Source organism: Thunnus thynnus, chromosome 5 (assembly GCF_963924715.1).
Source record: "Thunnus thynnus chromosome 5, fThuThy2.1, whole genome shotgun sequence".
In the NCBI taxonomy this organism is placed as follows: Eukaryota; Metazoa; Chordata; class Actinopteri; order Scombriformes; family Scombridae; genus Thunnus; species Thunnus thynnus.
In genome coordinates this window covers 2,594,271-2,607,703 of record NC_089521.1, presented here as the reverse complement: position 1 = coordinate 2,607,703, position 13,433 = coordinate 2,594,271, and the positions used below count along the sequence as shown (strand labels likewise).

The window sequence follows — 13,433 nt, the reverse complement described above, 5'->3', positions numbered from 1 at the left end:
TGATATCAGAGAATGAATTCATACATATTTCTACTGATCTGTGTCTGATGCTGGTTGAAATCACAGTGAAGCTGAAATTAGAGGGTCTTTACCTTCACTAATGTGATGTTTTTCCACGTGAAATAGAACATGTGGGCTGCATTTAGTTACGAGAGGTTTAACTGAAATCCTACAGATGTCACTGCATTGGCGCTTCAGTGGACTGTTGGCCTCCGCACACACCATCATCACCTTTTGTTGTTAGATCAGGAGCAGGAGGACGTGGGTGAAATGAATAAATTAGACATCAACCACAGTCTTTTGAAACGTAAACAAGGTTTTTTCTAGCAAATATCCAAACAAACACCTCCTACTCATCACCTCCTTCTCAGATATCGCTCCGCTAGCTACCCACAAGTTAAAGGTCAAATGTGGCTTTATATGATTTGCAGGGTTAGCCAGTCACCCCAGATCACATTTGACTGGATACATTCATGTAACCACCCACAAGTTCAAGATGAGTCATCAAAAATATTTTTAAGTTTTACAGATAAAAGGGGGATTTTTATATAAAAAATACTCAAAAACATTTTTTGGACACATATTTAACATGTTAAGAGATAAATGAATAATTAACACAGGGGCACAGGATTAGAACTTGGAAATGGTAATGGAAAAAAGTGTTGCTCTGTGGTCTGTGACCCAAATACATGATGCGCCTTAAGATCAAATACATCTCATTGTTCTCACCATTTGTAACCTGTCAGAAAAAAATAAACCTTTACAAAACTTTGTTTAGAGAGAGAGAGATACTGCAAATCACATAATTTCACAAAAAATATTAAAAGTGCAAATCTGATGGGTTGTGCTGCAGAAACTACTGTCTCTTGGTGTTAAAACTTGAGTGAGCTGATGTGACCTTACTCTCTAACATCAAAAAATAAATACTCCCTTTTTCCCTTATTCTCTCCCATCTGTCCTATCTTCTCTCCATCAGTGATACCACAGCTGGGCCTGTGCATGGGTGCTGTGTCACTATGGCAACAGTGTGTGGGGCAGGGCAGTGTGTACAGCGTATCTGCTGAGAGTTTCCTGGTCACCCTGTCCACAGTTTACTCCAGCATACTGCCTGACAGGGCCAGCAACATGGCCGACACAGGTACAGGAGCATCTGTCACATGTGTGCATGCTAGTGTGTGTGTGTAGCTGCACGTGGGTGTCACATTAACAACCGTGTGTGTGTGTGTGTGTGTGTGTCCAGTGTTCTTGTGTCTGGCAGAGCGAGTGCTGGATCAGCGGTTACCACGGCGAGGCGGCAACAGAGATAAAGTGATGGTGACGCTGTTCCAGCTGTGGAGTTACCTGGAGGCTAACGGCATCACTAACATGGAAACACATATCACTGAGCTGGCAGAAGAGGGTATTACACACACACATACAGACACACCATAGAACGAATGCAGAAAAAGGTTTGATAAGTAGTGATAATCAGTGGTAACCTCCTTGCTACAGTGTGGCTGGTGCAGAGCCTGGCGTCATGTGACCAGGATGTGATTGTCCACGCCCTGAGGCGGCCTCCAGAGTGCAGCCTGAGGAGAGAAGGACTTCATGCTGTGGCCAAATTACTCAAAGACCCACGAGGCAAAGTGTCAGCCTCGGCCAGCTCTGTACTGAGAAGCCTGGCTGCCCAGCCCAGACAGAGAGAGCAGGTGAGACACTGCACAGTCTGAGTGAGTGAGTATGTGTACAGTACATGCTATATGTGGGCTCCAAACATTCATAGTTTCACTATGATATTCCAAAGAATTAGACATATTTTGTCAATGTGATCTGTGTAGAGTTTTTAGTGGGAGGTCTGCCTTTGTAGTTTAATTTTTAATCATTGCTACATACATCTGGAGTTAACCTGCTCCAGAGCAGCTTAGCCCTGCAGCACAGGTTACCATGGTGATCTACCCCAGTTAAATGTAAGCCAGCTTTGTGGTATGAGCCACAGCTATCCAGCAGATAGTAACATGAACCGCAGACAGCAGCCTCATAGATGGCGTATCGAAGACAGTAAACATTGTGAACATTCCTTTCTCAGGCCTTGGTGAGCTGTCTGGAACTGCTGGAAGACGAAAACGTGGACACCAGAGTCTGTGGATGCAAGGCTTTAGCTTGTCTCAAGGTACAAACAACTGCTACAAGGTGGTATCATTGAACTATATGTGTCTTTAGGTATCGGACAAATGATCAGTGGTGGAAGAAATATTTCAATCTTTTACTTTTATCTTTTACTCATTAGATTATTAATAGTGAAGCATCAGTGTTAGAGCAGCATGTTACTGTTGTAGCTGCTGGAGGTGGAGCTAGTTTACACTACTTTATATACAGTTAGCTAGTTTAGTCCAGTGGTTCCCAACCTAGGGGTTGGGCCCCTCCAACGGGTCAGCAGATAAATCTGAGGGATCGTGAGATGATTAATGGGAGAGGAAAGAAGAAAAAACAAAGTTCTGATACACAAATCTGTTTTTGGACTTTTTCTCTAATCTTTTATTTTTGGTGAAATATTGGATCATTTGAACATTTATTGAAATGAAACTATGTGAGAAGTTTAGAGGGAAAAATCACTATTTGGTGGAGCTGTTAACAACTCAGACATCTGAAATGCAGTACAGTACTTGAGTAAATGTACTTTCCACCACTGCTAATGATCAATATTACACCATGTCGTCTTGCTGTTAAAGTACTGTTGCACTGAAACACTGACATAATGTTTTGCCTGAAAATGGTTAAATGTAAAGAATAGCTTGTCTGCAGCATGTTTGTACTGTACTACAATATGTTTGAATATACTTACTACTGTATTCCCTGTTGTGTTTTCCAGGCCAAAGAAAGCATCGACCAATTAGTGTATCTTTGTCGGACAGACAAGGAGGAAGTTCGAGATGCTGCCAAACAAGCTCTGCTAGTGCTCGGTAATCATAACCATCATTATATTAATAGTGACAGCTAGACAGTACATTTCCTGGAGAAAATGTGAGGCTGGTAGCGAAAAGCACAAAGCAAAGGAAAGGTAGTTGCTGAGTGACTATAGGTGGATGTTATTATGTTACCGGGGGATTGCAATAAGCTAAATAAATGCAGAAATCCAGCCTGCATGTGTTGAATGATTTGGATAATTGGGTTAATCTGGACTTATTAAACAGCTGATCACTCATGATGCAATGTTACTTAGACTTGTCTCACCTACATCTCAGCTATAATGAGTATAATGTTTTCATAACCAGAGGTATGCTGAGGAGCCAAAAACTGTAGAACTCAAGTAGAAGTTGTCATCAAAATAACTACTTGAGTTGGAGTGCAGAAGTATCGACTGAAAAAGCCACTTGAGTAGCGTTATTATGCCAAAAAGTAAATATGATGTCAGCATGTTACAATGTCCTGGATGTGGTGAGTCCTCCGTGTCTGGGTATAACCAGTCAAACAAAGACAATAAGATAACAGAAGTGGCCAAATCAGTCTCCGATGATACTGAAAATGTCTAATATCAGAAGACTCATTCAGGATCATAAGGAGATAATGATGTGACATTTCATCATGAATTGCCTATTAAATACAGGTGTGTTCACTTCTTCACTTTTACCTGAAGAAGAGCATCTGTGGTTGAAATGTTATATCAGGCATGTCTGCATGAAATAAAAGTAGTATGTCTTCTATTATGCATGCATCATTTGCTCTCTTTTTCTGTCTATCTTCATCAGGCTAAATGAATGACCATAAAACATTAGCAAAGAAGCACACCATTAGCTCGAATATAATAATATTAATAATGAGTTTTCTCTAAAACTCTATTCAAGTAAGAGTAAAAAGTAAGCTGTGTGTAAACTACTCCATCAAATACAATTTACTTTCAAAGGTTACCTAAAGGACAGGTTCACAATTTTTCAAGTGTGTCTTTAAACAACAGTCAGATGTCCATATGAACAGTGAAAGAGGTTTTCCTCGCTGTAATCATTCGTCCTGTTCATACTGGCTATTAAAAGATCCCCTTCAAATGTGCTTCCATTGTAAGTGATGGAGGCCAAAATCCACAGTGTGTCCACACAGTCATTTAAAAGTTGATGTGAAGCTTATATGAGGCTTGAACAGTCTGAGTTAGTCATATCAAGTGGATATCTGACACATTTACAATCTTATTACCATCAAATTCCCTCTTTGTGTTTCCTTGGACAGTGTTTCCCTGTTGAGCTGCGGTGGAAGTATAGTAACAAAAAGAGGAACTTTGGCACTAAAAAGACTGTAACATTGAAAGATATCTACTTGATTTGAGTCATTTGGACGACTGAAGCTTCATATTAGCTTCAGACAGCGAGATCACCCATATGCAGGCGCCGACAGCATGGACAGTGTTTTTGTAATCACTCATAATTCCAGAAGGGGGAGACAAAAGTCCCGCACTCCAGCTTTAAGTACATGTATCAGTAAACGTAACTTGTTACTACTCACCTCTGCTTATAACTGATAATAATAATAGCTAAAACTATGAAAACAAGACCCATGGTGTTAAAAGAGCACTTTATGCACTTGCTACTTCTTATACGTTTACTGTGGTGACTAAAATGACTTGTTATTTTTTTCTGTCATTCATCTTTTTCTTTCATTCATACATACATTTTTGATAGAAGAAAATCATTAAGCCAGAAATAAGACATACACATCCGTCTTGTATTCACCCATTTGAGTTTTTCCAAACAAATGTCAATGGAGAGGATGAATGCATTCATTCATTTACCCATTCTTTCGTTCATTTTTTGCATCTGTTTTTTGTTGTTCTTCCATTCATCGTGCGGAGCAGGTGAGGAGGGGAAGATGGCCCACAGACACGTTGAGATGTCTCAGGATGGCATACCGAGACTCTTCGCTCCTGGAAGCATGGCCAGCACAGCATTCTAACACTACACTATACACACAAACACACACATATACACACACACACACACACACACACACACACACACATAGGGGTGGCAACAACACCAGAAAGTCAGCTATACAATATGAATGTTGTGTTTTGGCAGAGCTTTGATACAACATCATTAGAATACACAGTATGCTGTTCTTCCACCCTGTTCCCACCACTAAAACATACAGAGACAATATATAATACATGATATACAGTATACACTGTCAAAGAGGTTGCAATAATTAATACTCACATCAAGAACTACAACTTTACTCATCACTGGGCAAACATTTAGTCAGTAAGCTACACAAACCAATTTAATATATCAACGTGTGCTAACTACTCAGAGAAAATCAGTTGGACTGTAAAGATGCCGGGAAGAATGTACAATGTGAGCAGGCATGAATGGAAGGATGGCTAAAGGAAGGGATGGAAGGCTCGAATGGATACTGAGGGAAGTGGATGTGGGGGAGTTAGGAGAACAGGGAGGAACATGTCTGTGAGTCATATTCAGGTAATAGAGTTCCTACTTATTCCTTGCCATCACGGACATGTCCCTCCACAGCCCAGACACAAATACATGATTTTGAAGTAAGCTAGCAAAGCTATCTAAAGTCACCTTGTCAGCTAATTCCTGTATTCATAGTCTACAAAGTGCCAAAAATTTTTTAGTTTCTTGTATTTTTAATATCAAAGTTCTATTACTTTGACTTAAACTGTGGGTTTGACTGGTTACATGGTGAACCAATGGGCATACATGCAGTAGACTGACTATGGCGTTCTACTGTATAATACTACCACTAACCCTGCCATCACATAAAACTACATGTCCTACTGAATACTGCTGTCTCTAGTTTAGACTCAAGGATGTTTTTGAACAACCCAGCTTGTTCTATGAAGTGACAACTGAACATTAACAACTGGCTTTTCTCATACAGCAGTGCCTATACTGTGGCCATTGGTTTAACATATCTGAATTTTTGCCAGATCACTGTCTGCAGTACTTGCACCAGGGCTGTAGTCAAGACTGCCTAAGTCCAGTCCAAATCAAGTCAAGTCCAAGTCTGAGCAGTTTTGAGATTCTAAATTGAAATCAAGAACAAAGAAACAAAACGGTGCCCATTCATGTTGTCCTTTTTTTGTTCGTTAATCTGCCTAAATGTTTCATTATTTATTTACTAAACATGTTTTGTTATTAGTTACATTTATTCATTTGTAAAATGATTTTGTCCAATTCGATGGACAAATGAGATTCAATCCAGGGCTAATTACCACACGATATATCTAATTATACTGGAAAGGTAATATTCTTGCACAATGCGAAAGTTAACTATCAAAGTCCAACGTCTTAACACACATTTGTGCATAAAATTACATGTCTAAAGTGAGTATGCTTGGTTATTACATGGCAAAAACACACAATAGATAATCTGTATTACTTATTGACAGTGCCGAACAATGACGTGATTTTAAAGAAATTTGCATCTCTATGGGGAACTGACAGCAGAACTACAGTCAGCTATGAGGCAAGAAAGGCAAAAAAAGAAAACCAGACCGTTGACCGAGGCCAAGACAAGTACGAGTCAAAACACACGGGACTGAGAGATAATTGAAAACATGTTTCAAGACCAGACTTGAGACGCGAGTGCTACGGCCTGACTTGCAATATTGTGTAATGCACCGCAGAATGGAAAAGCTGGAACTGTAGAGGAGGTCATCATGCCCACACTTTACTGGTGCACAGAAACTGTGTTTGACTCACATAAATGGGAAAAGCATTGGTTTGTTCTCAGAAATATAGATATTCTGGACTCATTTGTGTGAATTTCTTTTTCACTGCAGGAACAACTAGCAGATTACTGAGATTGTGAGCTCATTAAGATCCATAGGGACAGAAACATTGGTTTAAAGGATTGCTTTGCTTTGGAGTTATGGGTTGCTGTAATCCAATTCCCATTATCCATACTGGTTATGAAGTGATTCCTCCATAGCACTGCTGCACAGTAAAGGCCTCAGTATGCTTCAAAAGAACCAGTTTGTATGATGTGTTGTCCAAACACATCTAATAACAAAAAAGTCTTTACTGTTCTGTTAGCCTTCTGCCTCCCCAATCTCTCTCTAAGAACTCTGTTCTTTGTTTTGAAGTTTCAACATGATGAGGTGTACAAATTGGGATAACGGTGCACACTTTGACACTCTTTCCTTGAAGGTAGTCATGATGTTGCACCTGGTTGTTCACACCAAAACCAACAGAAGTAGCTGTGTAAAGAGCTCAAGAGAAAAGTTCAAACCCTGCATGCTTTCACACCTGCACTCACCTGGTCAATCGCCGTGTAAAGTGGACCTGATATCGGATTGCGTGTTACATAAATTGTCGGACGCAAGTGGGGTTTCAGATGCTGTTAGACAAGTACTTCACTTAAAGCATACTGAGGCCTTATGAGGTGGGGAACCACGTCCACAGTACAACATTTTTTGTTCCTGCCTTGAAGATCTTAATTTTTGAGTGCAAACCAGTACTTGTTCCCACAGAAGGACTATCAAAATCTTGATTTAGGAGTGTCAAAAGTGTCCTGTAGGTCATAGGAGTGTGTTGGAGGAGAGCCAAACTAATTCTTGAGATTTTTATTAGATTGTATAGGTTGATACGATTGGAAAAGATACGTTGTACTGTATGTTCTTACATTCTTCCTGGAATGTCGGTAGAGCTAGAGTCCTTTAGCCAATGGTATTATAAAGCCATTTGTACTGGGTGAGCAGGCATGGTTTCAGTGTGTTGCTCAGGATGACATACTGTGGCTGATGCAGGGAGGGAACCTGTGACATTGTAGATACTACAGCTCAAACAGCCAGCAGCATGTCTGACCTAGCAAACTTACACAGACAACTGAACAAAAATCCATTTGCTTCCTATCTCATATCTGCAACACTGCTGGCTTATTAACTGTGAAATGTCTTTCAGTTCAAAAGAGAAAAAATAAGGCAAAAGAACACGTGACCTTTTCATTCTCTGCCTCACGGGGCTTTATACTAAATGTTGTCAAAATACCCTCAACAGATTAAAAAGAAAAAATATAACTCACACTGTAGTTTTGTATAAAGGTTTGAGACTGTAGAAAACTTGTTAAGTTGCTTCTGCACAGAGAATGGTTTAAGCAATTCAGTGCCATTACTCTTTACATATCTTATTGTTTATGAAAATACATATAATATGACTATATGCCACTGGAATTAAATGTTATTTGATTGTAAATTGTTTTTATTTTAGCAGAGTCTTAATTTGTAAATGTATACTTTGTTTTTCTGAGATGCATTTTTTTTTACTGTATAATGACACAGTTTATCTTCAGTTGTTCAACCAATCAGTTTGATGAACTGATTCATTGACTGACTGATAAGGACACTACTTTCTTTGGCACTTAACTGTGCCACTGACATACAGTATCTGCTGTAAAGGGGGTGGATTTTTGTCTGAAGTTACTGAATATTTGCATTACTCTCACAGACAGCTGTGGAGGACTAAATCACTGAGCAGAGTAGAGATAGACATGCAGCTCTGGGATCAGTTCATTAGCAAGTGATTTAAAATTTCTGACATTTAGGAAAAAATTACAATTTTTATTTGTATTGGAATGCTTATACATTTGAATAGGAATAATTCAAATAGGACTGGATATAATTTAAAGGGCCATACCACTGTTTTTGCATGTTTTGTGCTATTTACTGCAAATGACATATTAAAATCTTTAGGATTCTGCTGACCATTTTCCAAAGTACAGAAGTGCATTGTATTCACCAAGAAAAACACTGAATACCTTAGTATGCCAGTGTCGATGCAATTATGACCTCTATCTATCATAAATATGAGTGAGTATCTTATAATTACAAAATGTGTATCTTATAATTACAAAATGTGTATCTTATAATTATGACTGTATTTCATAATTACGAGATCTGTAGCTTATAGCTATGATTTAGTAACTCATAATTACAAGATCTGTAAATATGAGAGGACAACCTTTTAATTACAAGATAATTTCCTCACAATTATGAAATAGGATCTCAAAGTTTTTGGATATTTTCTTTTAATTATGAGATACAGATCTCATAAAATTATGAGATATTAATTGATATTTAAGGGGTAATCTCTCCAAATCCACCAAACACCAAACAAGAGTCAATGGCAGAATAAGCTGTTTGGCATTGGCAGAGAAGATTGGCATATTTTTCATGGGCGTAAACCACATAAAAGGGAAATAAACAGGCTTTCCAACGATATAAGATTTATTGCCAAGAAGCATCATTACAACAAAGAAATAATCTACCAAACACAAATTTCCTTACTTTTTGTGCTATGTTTACATTTAAAAAAATGTAACACTACAAGCTTGGAAAATGGCCAGCACTCATGTTCAGAAATGTGTTTTTAGGAGGGGGGGGGGGGGGAATATGTAAAAACACAGGTATTATTCTTTAAGCAATGGCCATATTTCTGCAGGTTTAACAAAAGTGTACATGGAGTATTGTAGCTTTATACATAACATTGTTTTCTTCATAGTCCACCATGTTATCCACACAGAGTTTGGCCAGTGTCAGTGAAAATGCCTAAATGTCCAGCCCCATGACAAGTTGTTCCTGTTTATTGTAATATTGATTCATTAGATTCACAGTGACACTGGTAACAGGGATGTTGCCCCTCTGCCTTTTTCAAACATCTCCTGAGCACCATTACTAGAAAGTCATCTCAGCCAGATGACTGTTGACAGCGTGTAGATGTGTCCCAGTCTCATACTGTATACTAATACTGTACAATGTACTGTGTATTAATGTTGACAGTGCACTGTTCTGGCAGTATAAAACAAAATTTGTACTAACAGGAAATGATGGCAGTCCACCACCAATGGACCCTTGTCACGGCAGACATTTTGGCTTTTCAAAGTAGGAAAAGCACTGCTGTAAATAATAACATTAATGATGGCTCCATTCCATTAAATAACCCAGTATGTCAGTTAGTGAACATGCATGCTACCAGAGCGATGCAATTCACCTAAATGCAGAGCGGCCAGCTTTAGTGTTATTGATTCCACCTGTGCTGTTCCTGCTTTGACAAGTCAAAATGTCTATAGTTGATGATGTTTAAATGAAATGTGGTACTGACCCCTCAGGATGAATTGTGTTAACTTTGGCTATCCTCTGACTTTTCATCTAGCGACATCTTCATATCAAAATTTCAGTTTGTCCAACACTTTGGGTTACATTCCCATCAGTCTCAGTTTTACTTCATGAGTCCCAATAAGCCAATGTTGTCATGCTAACATGCTAAACCAAGATGGTGAGCTAATAGACATTACCTGCTAACACATCAGCATGTTCAAGGAAAATTATGGCACTTTTCAAACCTGGGTGTTATTCTTTTAATGCTATCCATTCTGACTATGGTTCATGCTAACTTAAGACCCACCACCACGGATGTAGAGATTTGGGAATCATGGACTCCGGCAAAACAACATAGATGAATGAATTAAATGAATGAATGAATGAATGTGCAGATGAACAGACAGCTAGTTTGATTAGCCAACAAGTTGCCCCCAGAAGTTTGAGCAACTAGCTTCAATAGCTAACTCAAGGGGCTAATTTCATCATTACCCGTAGTCAGAATGCCCAGGTTGAAAAATACATAAATTTTCCTTTAACATTGTCATTGAGAGCATGTTAGCTCTAACTGTAAACGTAGCTCAAATTCAATTCAATTCAATTTTATTTATATAGCGCCAAATCACAACAAAAGCCATCTCAGGGCTCTTTTCAGATAGAGCAGGTCTAGACTGTACTCTTTAATTTACAGACAGAGAGACACAACAATTCCCCCATGAGCAAGCACTTGGCGACAGCGGTAAGGAAAAACTCCCCTTTAACGGGAAGAAACCTCAAGCAGAACCCAGCTCTAGGTGGGCGGCCATCTGCTTTGACCAGTTGGGTTGAGAGAGAGAAGGGGGGTTGGGGACACAGAGACGCAGAACAACATCAGCAACAACAATAACAACAGATACATGACTAGCAACAACAAACAGCAGCAACAGCAGTACTGCTGTGTCTAAGTACAGCCTCACAGAGCTGCTAGCATGGCTACAGACTTGTTTTTCCCATCGGCCAAGCTGCCAGTCCACCATCAACCACACTTTTAACGGAACCTCACTTGATCATTTTCTCCAGTGTAAACATGTAACATGCTATACTCAATTAGTGTACAGTATGCAATGGGGACATAGCTTTTGTCTTCAATCGGGAGGGTTCAGGTTCTTAATGTACAATGTGCCAACCCTGTTTATTTCTCTGAGACTGACAATTATTTATAATGTAACAAAGGTTGCTGGCAAAACTAAAGTGAATTGAGAATTTACAACTTTTAAGACTCTTATGAGGAACACATGAGTATGCTTGTAAAGATGTAACCATCTTTACACGAGAGCTTAGGGCTGTGTCTTAAAATAGGCTATGCTGTAGTTTGAGTTCTGAGAAGTCAAAAATAAAGTCAGAATTCTGAGCTTGAGGAATTCTGGCTTTTCTCTCTATGAATTGTGAGTTCAATCTCAGAATTCAATATCCAGATTTATCCAGATTTTAACAATTTTTTCCACATAGCCCTAATCCTCTGCCATGGCTCATAATAGTAGTTACCCCTTTTTATTGAAAGCAATAAGAAATGACTGCTGTACTGTTGTGTCCATGAAAAGAACTGACATTCAGATATGATTTCAACTGTAAGAGGTCAGGGCTGATTCCAAGTTGTATACTGTGTACAATTTGCCTGTTTAGGTCTACTTTACAGCATACTAAAAGCAATAGTGTCACTGGAATCATAGGACTGATGTCAGGTGGGGAGGACTTACTGTATGTATATGTGATGGCTACCACTGTATTCATTGTATTTACCACTATTTTTAGTTTCTATAGGACAGCAGCAGTCTGCACCTATACCTCTGCATCCATAAAGCATCTCAGTATTTAAGTGCCTCAAGGTTTGATAGTGACAGAGATGCAATAAGACATAGATGAGATACTTTATTTAAGAATGAAGAGAGTGTGAAACAGTGGGAAACTGCTGCAGTACAGTATATATTTTTCCCACAAGCTTGATAAACTGTGCAGCATTGGAAACAAAATGTTTTATTCTTTTTTTTTTCTTTTCTAAAATATATTTCCAGGCATTCTGGTGTCAAATATATACAAACTATTAAAAATGTGTTTAAAGATTGTCTCATGTGCAGTTGTGTTTGTTAAATTTACCCTTATCTGCTGACACACATACAAATAACACATTCATATTCTGGCTGAGGCCTGTCTTGCACTTCCCTAAAAGTTCATGGAATTTTTGAGATTGAGTTAGACAGTTGTTCAGGTTCTGGGGAGACATCAGCAGACTTGACGTCTTTCCAAACAGTGACTGTCATTATAAAACAGATGTAGGATGTGTCGGATTGGTAATTTCACAATAGGCAGTGTCATAATTTTAGGGAGTACTACATGTGAAGCAGAACACTTAATTCAAGAACCCAAACAGTCAGTTCACCCAAAGTATAAAAAAAGAAACATTCTCTCATTTCCCACTAGTGGTATCTGGCCACATATAGTCTTGGTTTTATTCGTCCAGGTTTGAGATATCTGTCTCTGGGATTTCTGCCTCTGCCCTTATACAATGAAAGTGAGCGGATTTTAGTTTGTGTCACTGGCAGCACTGAAAACTTACATTTAACAAACATTTCGCAAAATGTGCACAACTTAAAAGACCTTTTAGGCTTGCTTGTTGGTGTACTATCTCAACAGGCTAAATGGGAGTTTTATGTCTTAGAACATATAGTCTTATCAAAGTTGCAAGTCAGTCTGCAATATAAAGGAGAATCATAATCATAGTTTCTGCTGGATCTGAGGTTGGCCAAATTAAACTTGACACTATCCACAAGTTGCTTTAGTTGTTTCCTATAGAAGCATTGCAAAACAACATATGAACTCATGTACTACTTTATTACCCTAGTCCAATACAATACTATATCCTTTTTAAGTAAAAACATGCAGTTTAACATCACAGATCAATATAGATAGAAGTTGTTTAACCCATTTATAATATTATAATGTGGCTTTTTTTTTTTAGTTATTTCAGGGATTTAGCCCAGAGAGCATATAAAAGGATATAAAATATGCTGCATTCAAGGCACAAATACTGCTCACTTCAGCTTGGGTATGCAGGTAAATCACTTTGAACAAGACTGAGGTCATGTCATTAATGCATTTATTAATAATGAATGGACAGACATCTGCGATTGTAAATTCAAACCTATTTAAAACTAAACAAAAAGGCAGTGAACTATGATTTCTGTGGACAATTCCTCCTGATCAGTTTTGCACTCATTATGAACTCACACATGCACTGTGACTTCTAGATGTGACTTTGTTCTGAAGCTAATAATTGCTACAGAATCAACCATGAACCACACTTGTGCAAAGCTAC

The 13,433-nt window shown here is 38.6% G+C and overlaps 1 protein-coding gene across 2 annotated transcripts in view; it reads left to right on the top strand.

Moving 5' to 3' along the window:
* ripor1 (RHO family interacting cell polarization regulator 1) overlaps positions 1–12,183 on the top strand; it is a 71,461-nt gene extending 59,278 nt beyond the window's left edge. For both annotated transcript variants that reach the window (XM_067588702.1, XM_067588701.1), the window contains exons 19-24: positions 977–1,138; positions 1,241–1,399; positions 1,492–1,688; positions 2,066–2,149; positions 2,849–2,939; positions 4,820–12,183. In XM_067588702.1, coding sequence (XP_067444803.1) covers positions 977–1,138; positions 1,241–1,399; positions 1,492–1,688; positions 2,066–2,149; positions 2,849–2,939; positions 4,820–4,917 — 791 coding nt within the window. In that variant the 3' untranslated portion in view covers positions 4,918–12,183. The remainder of the gene's footprint in view (positions 1–976; positions 1,139–1,240; positions 1,400–1,491; positions 1,689–2,065; positions 2,150–2,848; positions 2,940–4,819) is intronic.
* The last annotated feature ends 1,250 nt before the right edge of the window (positions 12,184–13,433 follow it).